The sequence below is a fragment of the Bombina bombina genome, chromosome 7 (genome assembly GCF_027579735.1).
Source record: "Bombina bombina isolate aBomBom1 chromosome 7, aBomBom1.pri, whole genome shotgun sequence".
Classification (NCBI taxonomy): domain Eukaryota; kingdom Metazoa; phylum Chordata; class Amphibia; order Anura; family Bombinatoridae; genus Bombina; species Bombina bombina.
This window is the reverse complement of record NC_069505.1, coordinates 504,771,519-504,795,801: the sequence shown is the minus strand read 5'-3', so window position 1 is coordinate 504,795,801 and position 24,283 is coordinate 504,771,519. Positions and strand designations below refer to the sequence as shown.

At 37.1% G+C, this 24,283-nt stretch overlaps 1 protein-coding gene across 1 annotated transcript in view; it reads right to left on the bottom strand.

Annotated features, from left to right (window-relative positions):
• Positions 1-24,283, bottom strand: part of LOC128666898 (cytochrome P450 2C20) — a 105,520-nt gene that overhangs the window by 17,595 nt on the left and 63,642 nt on the right. Inside the window, exons 4-9 of the mRNA XM_053721709.1 lie at positions 18,038-18,187; positions 17,775-17,935; positions 17,450-17,626; positions 3,987-4,128; positions 1,702-1,889; positions 815-956 (exon numbers count right to left, since the gene is read on the bottom strand). Coding sequence (XP_053577684.1) covers positions 815-956; positions 1,702-1,889; positions 3,987-4,128; positions 17,450-17,626; positions 17,775-17,935; positions 18,038-18,187 — 960 coding nt within the window. The remainder of the gene's footprint in view (positions 1-814; positions 957-1,701; positions 1,890-3,986; positions 4,129-17,449; positions 17,627-17,774; positions 17,936-18,037; positions 18,188-24,283) is intronic.

The window sequence follows — 24,283 nt, the reverse complement described above, 5'->3', positions numbered from 1 at the left end:
CGGGGTACGGGAGCGGCGGTTTAGGGGGTAATAAATGTATTTAGTTGCGGCGGTGTAGGGGGGGCAGATTAGGGGTGTTTAGACTCGGGGTACATGTTAGGGTGTTAGGTGTACACATTTCCCATAGGAATCAATGGGATGTCGGGCAGCAGCGAACATGAGCTTTCGCTATGGTCAGACTCCCATTGATTCCTATGGGATCCGCCGCCTCCAGGGCGGCGGATTGAAAACCAGGTACGCTGGGCCGGAAAAGTGCCGAGCGTACCTTCTAGTTTTTTGATAACTAGCAAAAGTAGTCAGATTGTGCCGAACTTTTGTTCGGAACATCTGGAGTGACATAAGAATCGATCTGTGTCAGACTGAGTCCGGCGGATCGAAGCTTACGTCACTAAATTCTACTTTTGCCGGTCAGCAGGGCTTGATAACTAAGGCGAATCAGCCTCGCCACAAATACGCTGCAGAATTCCAGCGTATTTGAGGTTGACGGCTTGATAACTAGGGGCCAATGTCTCTTTAAAGTATTTATGTAAGTCATATGTTGCTCTATTTAGCAATTTGCATTTTAGAAATATTTAATTTGCAATTTAGTACTTGAATTAAAATTGGGTGTAAAATCACCAGACCACACAAATTAATAATAAATCCAGACACTCTGATCTGTCTGCCTGCCTATCTAATCTATCTATCTATCTAATTTATCTAATCTATCTATTAATCTAATCTATAGCTATCTATCTAATCTATAGCAATCTATACATATATTTATAAATATAACTACACACGCAAACACGCACACATAATCACATAAATGCACCTGCGGAGAAGGGCATGAAACCATCATTCTTGCGGAATTTTCCATTAGCATCTAGGAAATGTCCAGGATTGAATTGGTTTGGATTTTTAAACTGTTTTGGGTCCCTTAGGACTGCGCTTAATATTGGGTAGACAGTGGTTCCCTGAGAAAAACAAAATGATAATGATGTTATTAAAAACTATAGAATTAAAACATCTCAAATGGGCAAAGTTCATATTCTATACTCAAATCTATTCTAACTAATAATAAATGAACAAATCATGTATCTTAGTTAATAAGATCCAAACATATTTTCAACAAAAAATGTCTGAGATTTTCTGAATATTTTTTCTAATCATTTACCCAAGTATTTAAAAGAAAATTATTTGATAAATGTCAAGATTTTCATATCTTTTAAATGAATATTCTATCATAAGTTGCTATAATTGACTTTTTAATTAAAGGGATACTAAACCTAATTTTTTTTCAGATTCAGATAGAGCATATGATTTTAAGCAACTTTTTAATTTACTCCTATTATCAATTCTTCTTCGTTTTTCTGCTATCTTTATTTGAAAAAAGCAGGAATGTATAAGCTTAAGAGCCGGCCCATTTTTGGTTCAGAACCTGGGTAGTGCTAAATGTAGCCACTAAACAGCAAGTTCTATCCAGGGTCTGAACCAAAAATGGGCCATCTCTTAAGCTTACATTCTTGCTTTTTCAAATAAAGATAGCAACAGATCAAAGAAAATTTGATAATAGAAGTAAATTAGAAAGTTGCTTAAATCTGAATCATGAAACACAAAAAAATGGGTTTAGTATCCCTTTAATATCATGGTATTGTCTCATGTGTAGGCACCAGTTACATTTGTTTTCCAGATATTATTATGAAATGGATATATCCTCACCTTAGGAATGACATAGTCTCTAAAAAAAACATCACAAGTTACTTTGTGTGGGAGCCCAAGGGGTATGAGATCAATAAATCTCTGAATCTCATGGATGACAGCATCTGTGTAGGGCATTTTAGAACGATCTTCAATGCCTGGTGCTCTGTTTTGGCCAATGACTTGATCGATTTCTTTTTTAACACGTTCTGTGGAGATGTAAAGTTGTATGAAAATCTTGGTGCGTAAAAATGATGGTCAGGTGGTAAGAACATGCTTTTTGCCATTGTAGGAGCTTTAAAAATTAAAACTCTAGCTAGAACATTATTACCCCAATTATTTATTTGTTACCACTTGCAAACATCTGAGAACAGACTATTTTTTCCCCCCTCAGAACTCTTGAAAACATTTTTTTGTCTTTCTCTGAACATTTACTTTAAATATAATCTATTATCTAAAACAGGGCTCGGCAAACCCAGGAGCCAGGGTTATCTCCATATATCTATATACCAATACCACTGACTGGCTCCTAACTTTAAAGGTATTTGTTGAGCACTGATCTAAAGTTCTAAAATATCTGAAATGTCTGTGGAGCTCTATCAAAACTATTTTTTTTTAATGACACTTATCAATTAAGAAAATCATACCATAATAAATAAATTGATGCTTCTAATATTGTGATAATGAAAATATTGCTTTTCCCATATATTTATACATACAGCGAATTAGGGACCGGAGCCCCGCTGTAAAGTGAAAACTGCCTTAAAGTGAAACAATGTGGTTTTAGCTTTCTTTTCCCTTGCCAGTGTTTAAAAACTTGAAAACATGTTTGAACTAACAAATATTAGGGGTGCAATAGTGCTATGTTTAGTTTAACACTCGCACAGCACAGTATTTAATTAGTATTCAATAAATACTGTACCTGTAAAATATTGACAATTACTGTAGTAAAATCTGCCAGACTATAACACTGAGACACAGCTTGCACTGTAGTGCTGTAAACAGAGTGAACTGAGCATAACAGAATGGTGCCAGTCACTTTTTTTGCAATCTCACAATGATTACAGCACTGTTTCAAAATCCTTGGAGGTTGAACTTCAGCTCCACAGAGCGCTGTATTAGAGAAGCGCTGTAAAGTGAGGTATACCTGTATATCCCAGAACTATGTCAAATCCCAGTTCATCAAATGAACATTATAATAATTGTCACAGTATCTCATATTTTAAATTTACCCTGTAGGTTGCTGGTCGTTAAGGGTTTTTTGGCCCATAGTAGCATGAGTCTTGTTACCAGCGGCAAGACCACACAATTATTACCTCCCTCCCTGCTGCTGGCCTCCTGCAATCATGGGGTCTCGCTATCAAAAAAACATTTATGCCTGTGTAATTTACATACAAATTTTACATTTTTGATAAAATATGATTTTGGGTGAACAATTTTGTTACCTTTTTTGATGCACCTTAACAATACATTGTATTCCTGAATATTTTTGTGTGAATGGTTCAGTTATTAATTTTGTATGATTTTTATATTACGATTTTCATTGGGCACTTTTGTAATGTATAGATCTCCTTCCCATACGAAAATGCAGTATACGCTCCTTAACGAGACATCCTGTTATCAGAGTAAAAGGTGGCTTTATAGAATTCCACCAGGGAAATAGAAAGGCTGGTGGGCATTCCAAAAGAATCTCACCAGCCCAGAGACCTTTATAAAATCATGCTCTTAGTTTAGGCATTCCTACTAAAAGAAGCTAGACAAAAAAACCTTTTTGTTACTGTAAACACACTGACTATCCTCTGCCCGAATCTACTTCAGTATTGAGCAGATCGATGACGAATCTGGCTTCCTCTAATCATTGTGTGCCCCCTTTGGCGTCCAGCTTGTGAGGCACACAACGATTGGAGGAAGTCGGATCATCATTGATATGCTAATTACTGAAGGAGATGCGGGCAGAGGATCGCCTGTAAGTTTACCGTAACAAAAAGGTAAGTATTTTTTAAAAAGAAGCAGAATTGTAACGTTTAATGAATTAAAGTGCCCATGTTTTTAAGAGTATTTTTAAATACTGGGCTTTAAATCATTCAACTTTACAATCACTTTAAGTGTGTGTTAGTCCTTACTATAATGGAATAAAAAATAAGCTCATTGAGTAGTAAACCATGGACCTGATATCATTTATAGCTTCACAGCTGTGAAGTTCTGTGGATTTAGAAGAAACTTTATGCAAACTATTAATACATACATGCATATAATCATGAAATTATAGGTTTCACAAGAGTAGTTGACTATTTGGTTCTTTGTACCTTCCACATCTGGATTCTTGAGTAGGATTAAGAGGCCATACCGTAAGGTGGTGCTAACGGTTTCAGTCCCGGCAGCAAAGAAATCTACCATGGTGTTCAGCAAGGCATCCATATGAAACTCAGATTCTGGCATATCTTTTTCCTAATGACATGGAGGAAATCAATAAAATGTATCTTAAAATCCAATTTCAAGGTGAAACAGGAGAAGAATGCTCTGAATCACCATGAGTTGATTATGTTGAATTTGATCTAGCGAAGAATATTTTTCATAAGCGGCTCATGTACATTTGTACTTATATCCCATAAATAAATGAGTTATGATAATGTTTATGCTGGGACCCTCCATGAACTGCCATGTGACTATAATTATGATAAATCATTATGGTTTGTCTCTCCTGGTCTGGATACTAATCATAATAATTAAAGGGACATGATACCCAAATGTTAAAGCACCTGAAAGTGATGCAGCATCATTGTAAAATGCTGAGTAGAAAATATCACCTGAACATCTCTATGTAAAAAAGGGAAATATTTTACTTCAAAATTTCCTTCGTTGTCACATCACATTGTAAAAGACTTAAATCAGCCAATCAAGATGCTAGTCACCAGACATCTGCCATGTGCAGACACAGGCCTCTAGTTATCAAGCTCCGTACGTACCTGCCATCACCGGCCCCAATAGGCCCGCCTAAGCTCGCCTCACATCGCCGCCGCGGACCTGAATACGCTCGCCAAAGTTTTAAAAAAGCTGTCCAAAAGCCGCGCATCAAGTACGGGGCGATGAGCAGCGGACTGTGATAGTTATCACTCATCGATCTCGCTGCTCTTCGGCTTTTCTACAGCTTTATTAATACCCCTGTCGATAAGCACTCACACTATACTATACTGTTCTACCCCCTATACCGGCGCCCCCGGAGCCCCCCGCAACTAAATAAAGTTATTAACCCCTAAACCTCCGCTCCTAGACCCCGCCGCAACTATAATAAATGCATTAACCCCTAAACCGCAGCTCCCGGACCCCACCGCCACCTACATTATACCTATTAACCCCTATCTTGCCCCCCTATACCGCCGCCACCCATAATAAATTTATTAACCCCTATCCTGCGGATCCTGGACCTCGCCACAACAAAATAAATTGTTTAACCCCTAAACCGCCGCTCGCGGACCCCGCCGCCACCTATATTAAACTTATTAACCCCTAATCTGCCCCCCCTACACCGTTGTCACCTATTTTAAATTAATTAACCCCTATCCTGCCCCCCTATACCGCCGCAACCTATAATAAAATTATTAACCCCTAAACCTAAGTCTAACCCTAACCCTAACACCCCCCTAACTTAAATATTAATTAAATTAATCTAAATAAAATTACTATTAACTAAATTATTCCTAGTTAAAACTAAATAGTTACCTTTAAAATAAACCCTAATATAGCTACAATCTAACTAATAATTATATTGTAGCTATTTTAGGATTTATTTTGATTTTACAGGCAAATTTCAATTTATTTTAACTAGGTACAATAGCTATTAAATAGTTATTAACTATTTAATAGCTACCTAGTTAAAATAAAGAGAAATTTACCTGTAAAATAAAAACTAACCTAAGTTACAATTACACCTAACACTACACTATCATTAACTAAATTATTCCTATTTAAAACTAAATACTTACCTGTAAAATAAACCCTACGATAGCTACAATGTAATTAATAATTACATTGTAGCTATTTTAGGATTTATATATATTTTACAGGTAACTTTGTATTTATTTTAACTAGGTAGAATAGTTATTAAATAGTTATTAACTATTTAATAACTACCTAGCTAAAAGAAATACAAAATTACCTGTAAAATAAATCCTAACCTAAGTTACAATGAAACCTAACACTACACTATCATTAAATAAATGAAATTAATTAACTACAAATACCTACAATTAAATACAATTAAATAAACTAACTAAAGAACAGAAAATAAAAAAATTACAAGATTGTTAAGCTACTTACACCTAATCTAAGCCCCCTAATAAAATAACAAAGCCCCCCAAAATATAAAAAATGCCCTACCCTATTCTAAATTACAAAGTTAACAGCTCTATTACCAGCCCTTAAAACGGCCTTTTGCGGGGCATGCCACAAAGTAATCAGCTCTTTTGCCTGTAAACAAAAAATACAACCCCCCCCCCCCAACATTAAAACCCACCACCCACATACCCATTCTCTAACCCACCCAAACCCCCCTTAAAAAACCTAACACTAACCCCCTGAAGATGTCCCTACCTTGAGTCGTCTTCAGCCAGCCGGCATCCGATGGAACAGAAGAGGACATCCAGAGCGGCCGAAGTCATCATCCAAGGGGCGCTGAAGAGGTCTTCCATCTGATAGAAGTCTTCATCCATGCGGCGTCTTCAATCTTCATCCATCCGGAGCAGAGCGGAGCGGAGCCTTCTTCAAACGAGCAGACGCGGAGCCATCCTCTTCCAACGACGCCTACCCGACGAATGGATATTCCTTTAAGTGACGTCATCCAAGATGGCGTCCCTCGAATTCTGATTGGCTGATAGGATCAGCCAATCGGAATTAAGGTAGGAAAAATCTGATTGGCTGATGCAATCAGCCAATCAGATTCAAGTTCAAGTTCAATCCGATTGGCTGATCTTGGATGACGTCACTTAAAGGAATATCCATTCATCGGGTAGGCGTCGTTGGAAGAGGATGGCTCTGCGTCGGCTCGTTTGAAGAAGGCTCCACTCTGCTCCGGATGGATGAATATTGAAGACGCCGCATGGATGAAGACTTCTATCGGATGGAAGACCTCTTCAGCGCTCCTTGGATGATGACTTTGGCTGCTCCGGATGTCCTCTTCTGTTCCATCGGTTGCCGGCTGGCTGAAGACGACTCAAGGTAGGGAGATCTTCAGGGGGTTAGTGTTAGGTTTTTTAAGGGGGGTTTGGGTGGGTTAGAGTAGGGGTATGTGGGTGGTGGGTTTTAATGTTGGGGGGGTTGTATTTCTTTTTTACAGGCAAAAGAGCTGATTACTTTGGGGCATGCCCCGCAAAAGGCCCTTTTAAGGGCTGGTAATAGAGCTGTTAACTTTTGTAATTTAGAATAGGGTAGGGCATTTTTTTATTTTCGGGGGCTTTGTTATTTTATTAGGGTGCTTAGATTAGGTGTAATTAGTTTAAAAATCTTGTAATATTTTTTTATTTTTTGTACTTTAGTTTATTTAATTGTATTTAATTGTAAGTATTTGTAGTTAATTAATTTAATTTATTTAATGATAGTGTAGTGTTAGGTTTAATTGTAACTTAGGTTAGGATTTATTTTACAGGTAATTTTGTATTTCTTTTAGCTAGGTAGTTATTAAATAGTTAATAACTATTTAATAACTATTCTACCTAGTTAAAATAAATACAAAGTTACCTGTAAAATATATATAAATCCTAAAATAGCTACAATGTAATTATTAATTACATTGTAGCTATATTAGGGTTTATTTTACAGGTAAGTATTTAGTTTTAAATAGGAATAATTTAGTTAATTATAGTGTAGTGTTAGGTGTACTTGTAACTTAGGTTAGTTTTTATTTCACAGGTAAATTTGTCTTTATTTTAACTAAGTAGCTATTAAATAGTTAATAACTATTTAATAGCTATTGTACCTAGTTAAAAAAAATTGAAATTTGCCTGTAAAATAAAAATAAATCCTAAAATAGCTACAATATAATTATTAGTTAGATTGTAGCTATATTAGGGTTTATTTTAAAGGTAAGTATTTAGTTTTAAATAGGATTATTTAGATGTATTTAATTAATATTTAAGTTAGGGGGGGTTAGGGTTAAATTTAGGTTTAGGGGTTAATAATTTTATTATAGGTGGCGGCGGTGTAGGGGGGGCAGGATAGGGGTTAATAAATTTATTATAGGTGGCGGCGGTGTAGGGGGGGCAGGATAGGGGTTAATAGGTATTATGTAGTTGGCTGGGTCCTGGAGCGGTGGTTTAGGGCTTAACATATTTATTATAGTTGTGGCGGGGTCCGGGAGCGGCGGTTTAGTGGTTAACATATTTATTATAGTTGCGGCGGGATCTGGGAGCGGCGGTTTAGGGGTTACCATGTTTAATATAGGTGGCGGCGGTGTAGGGGGCAGATTAGGGGTGTTTAGACTCAGGGTACATGTTAGGGTGTTAGGTGTACACACTTCCCATAGGAATCAATGGGATGTCGGGCAGCAGCGAACATGAGCTTTCACTATGGTCAGACTCCCATTGATTCCTATGGGATCTGGCACCTCCAGGGCGGCGGATTGAAAACCAGGTATGCTGGGCCGGAAAAGTGCCGAGCGTACCTGCTAGTAGTTTAATAACTACCAAAAGTAGTCAGATTGTGCCGAACTTGCGTTCGGAACATCTGGAGTGACGTAAGAATCGATCTGTGTCGGACTGAGTCCGGCAGATCGTTGCTTACGTCACTATATTCTACTTTTGCCGGGCTGTAGTGCTTGATAACTACAGCGAATCAGCCTCGCCACAAATACGCTGCGGAATTCCAGCGTATTTGAGGTTGACGGCTTGATAACTAGAGGCCACAGTCATGTTATTTTCCTACTCAGTTTACTTTTTTTAATTAAATCTCATGAGAGTTTAGCGAAATCTCATGTGATTTCAGTAATGCAAAGCATGACCTCAGCACTACTTTGTTAGGGTTTTACCTGACTTCGCTTGTTGTTTGCAGCTTTTTGTTCTGGCTGCCATTTCTCTCACCTGTGTTTTTTCCTTGCCTGAAACAGAGTGTGTAATGCTGCTCACTACACCCAGGCTCTCTCTTATGGCCAAACTGGAGAACATCATCAGTGAGAGACAGGTTGCATTCCCAGAATGATTATGTCATCACTTACTATTTAAGTGCCTTAGTTCAATCTAATTTGCTCTTGCGTTGTCTCTGACTTCTCTGTGAGTTGCTGAGTACTGACTGTGTATTACCTGGCTTGTTTGACATCCCTTCTGGTTCCTGATCCCTGGCTTGTTCCTGACTTCACTGATCTTCGTGTTCCTGACCCCGGCTTGTCTGACTACCCGCTCTGGCCAGTAGCGGACCTACTCAACAGAGGGCCCTGGTGCCAGATTTGTTTGTGCCCCCCCAAAGGTAACTCAGCAGAAAGCAAAAGTATTAATATTCGTTTTGCTCTATGTAATGATTTTGATGGTAGATAGATAGATAAATCGAGACAGATAGACCTACCACCTGCACTAATAATAGACTCCCCCGCATTAGGATTTTAAATATTCTGCACACAACTATGTATGGACTGGCTGTTATGGGCCCGCTCCAGCTGTTGGGCCCTGGTGCGACTGCACCTGCTACACCAATGGTAGTTCGGCCCCTTGCTCTGGCTTTGACTTCTTGCTTGTTATTTGGCTTTATGTCACGTTATAATTTTTTGTTATTTTTTAATAAAGGTGTGATTCATTTAGCATTTCACGTCTCTGGTTCCTGGTACGCTGACATATTTATGCTGATTGGCTGTTGTTTTTTTGTTTTGTTTTTTAACTTGTAGCTAGACAGTAGCTGATAACTTCACAGATCACTTATTTTTGTGAGCTGAGGTCAAATTTCTTCTTTTGTTACATAGGGGTGTTCATATGATATTTTCTTGTCAACTTTTTACTGTTATGCCGCATCATTTTCAACTGATTTAGCATAGAAGTATTATATATTTTTAATTCAGATCAACATATGAATAGAAGGGGACTATTTTTAACAATCCCTGGGTAAAAACAGGTGCATTTCTCTCATTCTCATTGACCATTTCGTTTCCAAAAACCATGGATTAAAATGTTATTTTTCATCACAAAAAAAGTTGTTGACTATGTAAAAAATCTAATGTTTTTGGTTAAAAATTGTTTTTAGAATTTTTAAATACAATACAAAATTACAGAAAAGTTAAATAATCAAATTTCTTTGACTACCCAACAAATAAGTTTGAAAACCCCCAATACAATGGTAAAAAAGTCTTAAATTGACTGCTATTATTGTTTGTTTTGTTCTCATGTTACTCCTTGTTGAAGAGCAAACTTTGGTAGAAAATGTGCACATGCCTGGCGCGGTACATGTTACCAAACACAATTGCAATCTAGTGCTCATAGATCTATGTAAGGATTCCAGTCCTGCTTTTACTTTTTGCCTCAACTTACCTTTCTCACCTGTACTTAAGGCATCACCCCGCCCCAAACAAGTGCTTAGTTGTTGAGTATTGCTTGCTGAAACCAGTGCTCCCTTTCTTATAAGCTATATACTTATCAAAATAAGTCTTACTTCTACTACTTTAACATTTGGATTTACAAATACCAGCTGCAGTTTGGTCACAAAGGGACTAATAACAACTAGTCTCATTCATCCTGAAGATTGCTATTCCAAGAAGTATTAAGTTATTCAACTCCTCATCTCTACAGGAATTGCTATCTAATTTCCAACAGGAGGATTCTACCAACTACTACTACGGTATTAGTATCAAATCTAATTTACCTTGGATGCCTTAGGTAACGGCTAATTACAAATTTCATGTTTCCTTTTTGAACTTTTGTAAACTGACTTTGTCTCTCAGAAATTACTTTGATTGCAACGAATGTTTTATTTAATTCTATGAACTTCCTTTGAATACATTCTCATACCGGACAGTAACGGACTTTATGTGACGTCACACAGCCTCATACATCTCAGCGTGCCATACAGCTCCTTACAACTCAGCGTGTCTCACAGCTCCATTTACAATCACTAGTCTGTGTTCAGTTTTCCACGCTGCAAGCCTTACTCTGTGTGCTGTGTCTCGCAGCAGGTCACGCCCCTGTCAGCAGCTGCAGTCTGTGTGTCTCACATCTCTCATGCCTCAGTGATTATTACAATGAACACTATCTCTCACAATTGGGTTTGAGCACAATTATTGTCAAAAGTTGTTATTAATAATAATACTTATTTTCAGCCTCTAAATATTTATATGGTATAACGATATAATATAACCATATAAAGACTTACTGCCATTACTTATAAAAATCACTCTGAATAAAACAGTCTATGCTGATATAATAGCCTGTACTTCAGTTGTGAAACAAATATAATTTATTTAGACTCTGCAGTTGTGATTCAAATAACCAAGGAACCTGATATAACAACTAAGCCATAAAATATGGATCCAGCAGAGCTTCCTCAAATTGTTTATAATTTAACACAAAGAGTTGACCAACTTAGTCAAGCCTTTAGAGAGTTACAATTAGAAAATGAAACTTTAAGAAAAGTAATAAAAGACACTGTCTCTATTAAACAGAACCTTCCTGACAATCTGTCAGAACCATTTATTGCACCTCCAGATTTTTTCAACGGAGATAGGAATTTATACCGTCAATTCAAAAATGCTTGTCTGCTTAAATTCACCCTTAAACCTAAAACATACCCAAATGATAGGGTTAAAGTCCTTACAATGATAAGCTATTTAAGAGGTGAACCTCGCATATGGGCAGACACTCTCTTTGAGACAAATAATGCTGTTCTTTCATCTTTTTCATCTTTTCTGGATATCATGGATGAATTATACTATGATTCTAACCTACAGTATACTTCTGAGAAAAAGATGAGGAACTTAAAACAAGGTAACAAACCTGTTGAATGTTACATAACAGAATTCAAGCAATATTCTATTGACTCTCAGTGGAACGCCATTGCTTTAAAAAACCAGTTCAGGCTTGGACTCTCTGACGCAGTAAAAGATGAATTAGCCCGAACTGAGTTACCTGATACATTGGAAAGCCTTATGAAGCTCAGCAGGCAAATTGATAGGAGATTACGTGAAAGAAGATTTGAACGTCAATACCCTGAAATTGTTCATAAGAAGGATAAGGTTTTTAACCATTCCACTTCTAATAGTCCTCATACTGGTTCAACTGGTGCTGAAGCAATGGATATAAGTTTTTTCAGAGGACCTCTAACTCCTGAAGAACGTATCAGAAGGAAGACTAGAGGCCTCTGCATGTATTGCGCATCCTCATCTCATACCTTAAAGGATTGCCCATCTTTGCCACAGAACAAGAAGAGTAAGTACCATACCAATCTTTCTCTCCAGTCAAAGCATAACAACCCTCTTCATTGTTCTTTACTTCTTTCTCTACAGTGGGCAAATAAACAACTGACCATTCCAGCCATCTTGGATACAGGAGCACAAGGAAACTACATTGACAGTTCTCTGGTTTCTAAAAATAAAATACCATTGATAAAAAAGTTGTCTCCTATTTTCCTTCGTGTGGTTGATGGCTCTGAGATATCATCAGGGCCAATTACACATCACACCATCCCGCTCTCTGTCACTACATTAAAAACACATCATGAACATCTCACTTTTGATGTAATCACTTCTCCATTATTCCCAATAGTACTTGGGCTAGCTTGGTTACAGCTACACGAACCTGATATTAATTGGAAATCCTTAAAAGTTCAACTAAATTCTGATTTCTGTCAACAGACTTGCCATAGAATTTCTTTTCACAGTTTATCCTCCACATCAGAAACTCTGATACCAGAAATGTATAAGCAGTTCTCTGAAGTCTTCAGTAAGAAGGAAGCAGATACCCTTCCCCCACACAGAATCTACGACTGCCCTATTGAACTGAAACCTGGAACAACGCCACCTATTGGACATTTATACCCACTTTGTCAACCGGAACTGGATCATCTAAAAACTTACCTAGATGAAAATCTAAAGAAAGGGTTTATCCGTCCTTCAGTTTCTCCTGCTGGTGCAGGAATGTTCTTTGTGCGGAACAAAGACCAATCTCTTCGGCCTATCATTGACTTCAGACAATTGAACAAAATAACCATAAAAAACCGATACCCTCTCCCCCTCATTCCTGAACTCATAGAAAGACTCAGGCATGCTCAGATTTTTACTAAATTAGATTTGAGAGGGGCGTACAATTTAGTGCGTATCCGTGAGGGGGATGAGTGGCTTACCGCTTTTAGAACTAGGTATGGGTTGTTTGAATATCTAGTTATGCCTTTCGGCTTAACTAACGCACCCGCAACTTTCCAGTTCTTTATTAATGACATTTTCCATGATCTCCTTGACACATGTGTTGTTGTCTACCTAGATGACATTTTAATCTATTCCACAAATCTAGAAGAACATATCAAACATGTTAGTTGGGTTTTAGCAAGACTCCAAGTCCATCGGCTATACGCCAAATTGGAAAAATGTATTTTCCACACCAACAAAATAGAGTTCCTGGGTTACTCCATCAGCCCAAATGGGATTCAAATGCAAGATAACAAAGTGGAAGCAGTAAAATCATGGCCCACACCTTCAACACGGAAAGAACTACAAAAGTTTCTTGGTTTCAGTAACTATTACAGAAAGTTCATTCGCAATTTTTCTAAAATTGCAAAACCTCTGACTAAATTAACTAGTGCTAATTGTTCTTTCCAGTGGACTAAAGAACAGGATGATGCGTTCAACTTCCTAAAGAATTCCTTTTCATCTGCCCCCATTCTGAAATATCCTGATCCAAACCTTCAATATACCCTAGAGGTGGATTCTTCAGATTATGCTCTTGGCGCTGTCCTCTCCCAAAGACAGTCTCCTACAGAACCACTACACCCAGTTGGGTTCTATTCAAAGATTATGACTTCAGCAGAGATCAATTATTCCATTGGGGACAAGGAACTTCTAGCCATTAAAAGAGCCTTCGAATTCTGGAGACATCTCCTTGAAGGTACCTCCCTACCTATAGTGATTTATACGGATCACCGGAATTTGGAATATCTACAAAATAATAAAACTTTATCTGGACGTCAAGTGAGATGGAGTCTCTACTTTAGTCGTTTCAATTTCCAAATCATGTACAGGCCGGGTTCAAAAAATGGGAAGGCAGATGCACTCTCTCGACGAGATCCAAGACCTATACAGGAAGACTCTCCTACTAGTATTCTTCCCCCTACTCGATTCCTTGCTATCCTATCTCAACAGGATAAGGAATATCAATCTGATCTTTCTTCAGAAGACCAAACCCTACTAGATAGACTAACCCTCCAGGATGGTTTTTACTTCCATGATTCTAAACTTTATATTCCAGAACGTTTCAGACAGAAAATAATCAAAGATCATCATGACCCTCCACTAATTGGTCATCCAGGAATCAAACGTACACATGAACTCATCTCCAGAAGTTACTGGTGGCCATCGATGAAAACCAGTATAAAGGAATATATACAACATTGTACAACCTGTACAGTATCAAAACCAGAAAGGAGACCTCCCTATGGCTATTTAATTCCTTTGGAAGTACCGGAATCTCCTTGGTCTCATTTGGGAATGGATTTTATAGTTGATCTACCACCTAGTTCTGGACAAACCACCATTTTAGTTGTTACCGATCATTTTACTAAAATGGCACATTTTATTCCTTTTCATAAGTTACCCACTTCCATTGAAACAGCATATTTATTTCTAAACCACATTGTACGATACCATGGGTTACCATCCATTTTAACTACTGATAGAGGAACCCAATTCACCTCACGCTTCTGGAAAGCACTCACTAAAGCACTCCAAATCGATCAAAGGTTAAGCACAGCCTTCCACCCTCAGACTAATGGCCAAACTGAGAGACTTAATCAGTGGCTTGAGCAATATCTACGATGCTATTGCTCATATCATCAAAATAAATGGACTTCCTTTCTCTCCATGGCTGAATTTGCCTATAACAATACCATTAACAGAACTACAAATTACTCTCCCTTTTTCGCCAACTATGGTTTTAATCCAAGATTCACTATCCAAACGACTTCTACACATGACTCACCATCTGTTGATGTGCTAACACAAAACATAGCTGAAAATTTCCTACATTTACGAGATAACATCAAACAAGCTCAGGCGTCTCAGAAGAAATTTTATGATTTACGTCGTAGAGCTTCTCCGAAATATTCTATAGGGGACTATGTTTGGTTATCTTCCAAAAACATTAAAATGCACTTACCAAGTAAAAAATTGGCTGGGTTGTTCCTTGGCCCATTCAAAATTCTACACATCATCAATGAAAATGCCGTCAGGCTTGATCTACCTGATTCTTTACCCATCCACCCAACTTTCCATGTTTCATTATTGAAACCCTACTTGGGAGATAAACCTGATGTACCTCTTCTACCCCCTTCTCCTATTCAATTGGGCACTGATGTCTATGAAGTTTATGATCTTTTGGACTCAAGATTTTATAATGGGGAATTACAGTATCTGGTCCGATGGAAAGGGTTCACCCCAGAGGATGATACTTGGGAACCTCATGCACACATTAATGCTCCAAAGCTTATTGCTCGTTTTCATAGAAGATATCCAAACAGACCTAAATTCCAACCCGTGGTCGGCTTGCTTGAGGGGGGGGGATCTGTAAGGATTCCAGTCCTGCTTTTACTTTTTGCCTCAACTTACCTTCCTCACCTGTACTTAAGGCATCACCCCGCCCCAAACAAGTGCTTAGTTGTTGAGTATTGCTTGCTGAAACCAGTGCTCCCTTTCTTATAAGCTATATACTTATCAAAATAAGTCTTACTTCTACTACTTTAACATTTGGATTTACAAATACCAGCTGCAGTTTGGTCACAAAGGGACTAATAACAACTAGTCTCATTCATCCTGAAGATTGCTATTCCAAGAAGTATTAAGTTATTCAACTCCTCATCTCTACAGGAATTGCTATCTAATTTCCAACAGGAGGATTCTACCAACTACTACTACGGTATTAGTATCAAATCTAATTTACCTTGGATGCCTTAGGTAACGGCTAATTACAAATTTCATGTTTCCTTTTTGAACTTTTGTAAACTGACTTTGTCTCTCAGAAATTACTTTGATTGCAACGAATGTTTTATTTAATTCTATGAACTTCCTTTGAATACATTCTCATACCGGACAGTAACGGACTTTATGTGACGTCACACAGCCTCATACATCTCAGCGTGCCATACAGCTCCTTACAACTCAGCGTGTCTCACAGCTCCATTTACAATCACTAGTCTGTGTTCAGTTTTCCACGCTGCAAGCCTTACTCTGTGTGCTGTGTCTCGCAGCAGGTCACGCCCCTGTCAGCAGCTGCAGTCTGTGTGTCTCACATCTCTCATGCCTCAGTGATTATTACAATGAACACTATCTCTCACAATTGGGTTTGAGCACAATTATTGTCAAAAGTTGTTATTAATAATAATACTTATTTTCAGCCTCTAAATATTTATATGGTATAACGATATAATATAACCATATAAAGACTTACTGCCATTACTTATAAAAATCACTCTGAATAAAACAGTCTATGCTGATATAATAGCCTGTACTTCAGTTGTGAAACAAATATAATTTATTTAGACTCTGCAGTTGTGATTCAAATAACCAAGGAACCTGATAATCTATGACTACGGCCATGGGCGAAACGCATAATGCTTTTTTCAGCTCTTCAGGTTAACCTGAATAAATGAAATGACTTTTAAATCAGGAGTCTTTTCTTTTGTTAATTACCCTTGAAAATGTATAACACTGCGAAAAAATATTCTTGCTGACATATAGTGCTTCAGACATTGTGCACTCTCCTGAGCCTACTTACCTGCTTTTCAACAAGGATACCAAGAGAACAAGGTAAATTTCAAAATAGAAGTGAATTGGATTTTTTTTAAACTGTGTGCTGTATCTGAATCATGACTTAAACATTTTGGGTCTGATGCCCTACCATCATTCTTTTCTGGCTTTACTCCAAGATGGATCTTCCTTCCAAAATTAATCTAGGTTTCTCCCACCACCATACACATATCCCTTTCATAAGGGAAGATGATCCCTATCTCTATCTTGCTCAGCTGCAGCCTCTTATACAGACATCGGTCAGAATGGCTTTGAATTTCAAAATCTGACCAAAAGCCATTCAAAGAATTTCATGTGTTAAATTAAACAGTATGAAATGAAGTCAAGGTTTCTAAATATGATGCGTCCCTATTAAATGTACATTTCCAATTAATTATTCTAGGTCACTGGTTTTCAAACCTCTCTTCAAGCCTCCCCAACAGGACAGGTTTTCAGGATTACCTTGAATGAGAGAAGGTAAAATAACCATGTTGACTAATCCGCTGATTATTTCACCTGTACTCCAGTACAGATATCCTCAGAATATGGCCTGTTAGGGAGGTCTGAGGACAGGCTTCAAAACCAGTGCTCTAGGTTGTATATTGCAATATCTGAATAATTTCGCTAATGTCCATATATTCTATTTTCCTTCTTCATGGTATTTAGAAAAATGTTAAACCATTTTATATAGATTTGTTGGCATTCTATTATAACTTTGGATGGACTTCCAATGGTTCCATCCTCTACTCATTTTTCTATAATGTTGTCTTTCATTTCTTTCTTTAATACTCATGATAAACCGTACTTTTCACTTACCTGTTCCATCTTTATAAGGAAGCAATCAATAAAATCTCTAGGAGAACTGGGGTCCAGTGTTTCTTGATGGGTTTTGACTCTTTGGGCAACAAATGTCTGAATTTGTTCGAAACACTTAAACATTTGGTTGTGTAGTCCTGGTAATTTATTCATGATGTTCGGATAAACATTGTACATCTATGAAAGATCATGTTGGTGTTAATTGTTTTGTTTGAAATTCTAATTAAACAATATCCCCTTTTTCATAATGACAGTGAGAGGTTTAATGAGAAAATGTAGCAGTTTTATAATGATCGCAACCTTCTTGATAGGTAAAAGTGATTACCTGTACTGAGACTGAACTAAATCCACTGAATATCTTGTTAAATGCATCAAGGAGGTAAAGATAGTGTTTGTCTTCATATTCAAACCGTTCTCCAAAAACTATAGAAGCAATAACATTGGAGACAGCCTTGCTGAAATAGAATGTGGGGTCCACTGGATGACCTGAGGAAACAAAGAATAAATGTGAGAACCTGGATGTATCTACTCATTTGTTTATACACCAATCTATATTCATTTTGCAAACATTAAAGTGTGTTGACTTACTTTTTGTCTTCCGAAACTCTTCCAAAAGAAACTGAGCCTCCTCCTGAATTCTTTCTTCTATGCTTCTCTTTCCCATTCCAAAATTCCTCATAGTCATCAATGAAAAACGACGTAACTGTTTCCATCGTTCCCCATTACTGTAAATAACCCCTGATATCAAAAAAGAGAAATGTATCAAAGTGATATGACATTACAAGACTTACAGAGAAATATAGGATTTCACAGCAGATAACAACCATAGGCACAGTAAGTCTGCCCAAAATGTCTTAAAAGTGTAAATTTATTTAGTTCACAGAATATATACGTTAGGCATCTTGCTTTTGCATCTTGAAGTTCCCTGGCTAACGGATAACTGTGGAGTGTATTTAATTTTTGCACTTTGTATAGTTAGGACATAAAGTACATACAATAATAATGGTAATTATTAAGGTTTCCGTATACATATATATATATATATATATATATATATATATATTCATATTTTTTATATATTTGATTTACTAAGGAACATATTTTCATTATGTTATCCTAGGCATGATTGTTGTATAGATACAATAATTTCATCCTCCATAGTTGATCTAACAATCAACATTATCTCTTTCCCAGTTTATGTATATATATATATATATATATATATATATATATATATATATATATATATATATATATATATATATATATATATATATAATTTAATTATGCAACCGATTTGTGGCTCTTTATGTATTTACCATATAGGAGTATTAGGTGGTAACCCATCAGGATACAAGATCATATATCAGAAAAGATAGTGCTAAAACAGTGATAACAATCATTATTATTACTATTATTGTTGTATTTAGGTTATTTTACGTAGCCTCACTGGTATACATTATTACTAATATGTTATCCATATTTCGAGGTTGCTTTAACACAAAAGGTGCAGAATATTAATGACAAATATATCAAAGTTGTTTTTATCCAATCACGAGACAATGTGTGTTTTAAATTTCACATGTGTATTGCACAACAGCTATGATTACCACTAATGCTGAAACATGTTAGTTGTCTTTTGATGTGTTTCTCACTCGTTCACAAGTTGTATCTACTATTGGTTATTTTACAGGGTTGAGCATTGAGCCAAACTTTGACATTCACCATCACGTGACACACCTCCAGCAACACTAACAACAATGCCTGCCGAGACAAGTAAGAGGAATCTGAGCCCTCCTTCTTTTGTCCCTTCAACTGCAAGAAAGGATATTCAATCTCTGGAGCCTACAACATCACCCGGTAGAGACGATGCTCTATAGGGGGGACTATGTAGCTCATAACACTTATTGGGATATGAATCACTCCCTCCTCGTGAGAGTGAGCGGATTATTCGTCCGATGGGATTTGCTCTAAGCAGGTATTTATGCTGCTTTCTTGTTACTTTCTCTCTATACTCATTGGCAAAATATATGTTGTTTTCATTACTTTGGTTGGTTACCATTCTTAGTGCTATTTAGCATCATTGCCTATATCCTTTGTGTTTGTTAATATTTGGGTGTTGGCCACACCTTTGGGGATTCTTGTTTTTTAGTAAGCACCCATATGGCTTATTATGGAGGTTGAGACTGTGAATTTGTATTCTCTGCGCCCATCACAGAAAAGAGATATTGCCACTCAGGATTTTCAAATCAGTATGCCAATTTCTCTTGATCAATTTTGTTTGAAGAAATAGAGTTAAATGATCAAAGAAAATAAGCTCAAATTGGACATTTGGATTCTTAATAAATATATTAAATTACAGATGATACCTAGACGATTATGTATTTCAAAATTCCCCACTTTCCAAGTTAATGATAAGGACTTAATAGAATTGGGGAATCTGGCTTTGAGTGACTGTTCTTTTTGTCTAATTATACTCATTCACTATAAAACCAAGCTACTTTTTAGAAGATCTATCGATCTGGTACAGGTTGAATTTAATGCACGTAAAACAGATGTTGATTATCCTGGTTTTGATTTAGTTTTGCAAAATGCTGTAGCAGCATTGAAAGCACAAATTATCGCAGTTAAACATGAGAAGTATATGAAGGATAAATATGATTACTATAGTCAATCTGTAAATATTTGAACCAGAAAACTTAGGACAGGAGATGTAGGTCTAGAGGCAGATCCAGGAATAGAGGGCATAGAACAACATATTAATCCAATAATAGGGATACTAGTAAGAGGTTCACTTTTTCTGATAGTGAATTAGACTCAGGTGAGGACGTATCAGCTTCAGGTGGGGAAGATGGAGATTGTAATACACAGTATTCATAATCTACATGTACAATCCCAAGTTACACATCAGACACAGCCCGTTAGGCCTCCTATACTTATTCAAGCCAAAAGCAGTCAATCAACTCTTCACCCATATAGCCATACATCTTTGTTCCCTAAACCACAACATAACAGAAATCAATCAAAATATGTCGGGAACGCTTTATCATGTAATGATAAACAGGACAGAGATTTAGCATTACTTGAGCAGTTTTTTTTCTGAGAAACCCCTAGCTTATGGCACAGGAGGCGTTCTAAGTTCATCACAACCCGACAGAGGGAGATACACTCTCAGAAAAGATACAATAAACCAAAAATATAAACCCACTCAGTTATAAACGTGTCAGATGTGACTCTCACTAAAGCACAGACTAGTTTATTGATCTATGGCTTAGGCTTTGTACCAACTGTCAATTTTGATCTTTTTAGAACTATAATAGATGTGAATAATCGTATTTGCAATATCACACTACATAGACATTTCAGTAATACATCACACCTGACAAGTGATAAGGATAACTCTAATATATCTCCAAGGGTAGGGGGCGCACCACACAGAAAATTTGTGATATCCAGGCTCTCGATAATTTACATCAAGATTCCATTTATTCAAATATGAATACTAACGTAAATAGTAGGTCTCACACTTTCAAAAACTTTTCATCCTTTTACCCCATACAAAATAGGGGAAAGATCATAGAATAGAAATCTTGCAAAGGTGACAACAGCTGTTAAAATACGCTACCTGTAAATTACGTGGAAACAGATAACCTCTGATCTTCCTAAGTGCTGATAATTGATATTGCAGGGGAAGACTTGATCATAATGTTTAAAAATAATCTGTATGTACTTATGTTATGAAACTCGCTATTAAATGCCTAAGATAATGTCCAAAAATTAATTCCCAGTGGTTGTAGTTATTCATACCCTATTTACCCATACCTGTGTATAAATCTATATCAAAATTAAAAAATTTAACATTTTAAACTCTTGATAATTAAATTTAAAAAATACTGTTTCTATTTTTTAGCAGACAATACACAGATATGTTAAAGGGAAAACAAGAAGGCATTACCAAATAGAAATTCCCAATTCATATTTAAAGCATATAGCTAATAGTAAGGACTATAAATGTATATACAAGGGGTCAAAAATAATTGGTCCTGAAAAAGAGAGATTGATGTATAACCTGGGAAGCTAATGTCTAATCTGTGAAAAAACTAATGTCCCATTCTTTATTTAAACCATGGGGTTCTCTTGTGTTTAGTATAAATCCAGAATAATTCCTTTTTTGTAAGTATTTTGAACTTATTGCCGCCCCTTGGTGGTAAGTACTATGATCTTAACACTAAGATTAGAGACATTCGTAAAGTGATGCCAGTTAAAGTGACATTTTGTCATCATTTTTTATGTCTCTCTTATGTTCACCGATTCATTTTCTAAGGGTGCGGGAGGTTTGACCAACGTATTGGGCCCCACAAAAACCACACTCCAACAAATAAACCACAAAAGTGCAAGAACAATTGCCATAATGATTAATCCTGTATATCAATCCTGTTGACGTACTCCTAAAAGTATCTCCTCTTGAGACAACCTCACAACATCCACAGTTAGAAGATAGACATGAGAAAGTTCCCTTACGATTGAGCTAATTAGTTTTACTTTATCAGGACTGCTCAACACTAAGCTAGGGGCTAACAAATTTCCCAAAGTAGGAGCTTTCTTTGAAACAAACCTGATGTTTTTTATATGTGGAGTAAGAACCTCATCACCTTCCAAAAGGTTCAGGTTTCTTTTCAAAATGTTACACACCTCATTGAATTGTAAAGAATATTGCGTAGAGAACACTGTAGATTTCAAGAAACCATCTGTTTCTATTCTAATGTGTCCCTTTCTTATACCGGTAAGATGCTCATTTCTTACCTCTGATATAATTCTTTCTAGTAGAGATGGTTTATAACCCCTAGCTTCTAATATCAATTTGAGATTCTTTGCCTGTTTCTCAAACAGCTTATCAGTTGACGCATTCCTGCGTAATCGCAATAATTGACTCTTGGGTATGGACCTAATTAGGTGTTTTGGGTGCCACGACCTGGCATGCAGAATCGTGTTACCAGCGGTCGGTTTCCTATAAGTGTCAGTAATGACACAACCATTTTGAACACAACCACTTAATTTTATTTCCAAATATTGAGCCTCACTCACATGCATGCCACCTGTGAATCTCAAACTGAGATCATTCTCATTGAGATAATTCAAAAATCCTCAAAGACAAAATCTCCCTTTACAATAAAAATGAGGTCATCTATATATCTCATATATAAATGTATATTGTTCTTAAAGGGGTTGTCTGTGTTAAACAAGGTGCCGAGCTCCCACCATCCCATAAACAAATTCGCAAACGAGGGGGCAAATTTAGCCCCCATCGCTGTTCCACAAATTTGTAAAAAGTACTTGTTATCAAACATGAAAAAGTTATGGGACAGTAGGAACTCTACACATTCACAGATATAGGTACAAAACACATCTGAGTAATTTGTCCTTTGCTTGAGGAAAAATTAAATAGCCCTTATTCCTAAAGAATGGGGAATGTTGGAATAGAGTGACACCACATCTATCACCACCCACCCAAAACCCTCATTCCATTCAACATCCTCAAGGAGTGAAATGAGAGGACCCGAGTCTCTAAGATAACTGCTCAAACTTTTAACAAGGGGCTGTAAAATTGAATCAACCCATTGAGACAGTGGCTCAAAAAGAGAGTCAATACCGAAAATAATCGGGCAACCGGGGGGATTATTTACATCCTTGTGAGTTTTGGGTAGGTGGTGAAAGATGGGCATCAAAGGGTACACAGGAATTAACGAGGCCTTGTCCTCTTCACCAAATATCCCAATTGATATGCCCTCAACAATAAGTTTTTCTAGCTTTTTCTTAAAGGCTGCTGTTGGATTTGAGGGTAAGGGCCTATAGGTAACCCCATCAGTTAATTGTCTTAACGCCTCTTGTAAATAATCACACTTATTCATAACCACGACATTGCCACCCTTATCCGAAGAACGGATGACAATGTCATGGTTATCATGCAGCTGTTTAATGGCTAACTTCTCTCTGGGGTTGAGGTTCCCATGGATCCTTTTGGAGTCATCTGATATCAGACTATGACTATACTCAATCTCTTGTTCAACTTTTTTCTGGAACAGATTCAAGTGTGTTCCCCTAAAGTGTATAGGATAAAATCTTTTGACACCTTTTTTAGTTTATTGATAGTATAGTCATTTAAGTCTGCATCACCTGGGTCCAAGCCCCTTAAAACCTCTAGGGCTAGTCTGTCATTGAAGTCCAAATTGGACATACCAATGTCAGACAAATCCCTGTTTTCACCTTCACGTATATGCGTATCCACATAATGGGCATAATCAGGGGCCTCTGAATTTTGCTGACAAAAATATCTTTTTAATGCCAGTTTGCGCACAAACCTATGAATATCAATTAAAGTAGAAAAAACAGAGAAATCATAAGTAGGTGCAAACCCTAAACCCTTAGTCAATACGTTTAGGTGATCAACATTGAGATCAAAGTTAGACAAATTGATGACAGTCGATTTTAGTTCTTCTTCTCCCTTTTTGAACTTCTCCTTCCTTCTCCTATGGCCTGCTCATCTTGTTTTCTTCCTTTCTTGTCTAAAGGGACCTCGTTACTCTTAACTTTAGGACGTACCACCGGTTGTTCATTTCCAGCATCTTTGCTCTTTACTTCCTGCAATGACAAAGAGGGTTGGGGGGAAAGAGAGGAGGAAGAGGAAGAATCCACATCACTGCTATCTGTGCTTGCAGAATTGGGCTCTGTTGTCTCAGCCTCTGTGGAAGAGAAGTTGACTTTACGGTCACTTTGGCATTTCTTCAAGATGGACTTTGGTTCTGATAATGGAGTGGAAGTCTTCATCCAGTGTCC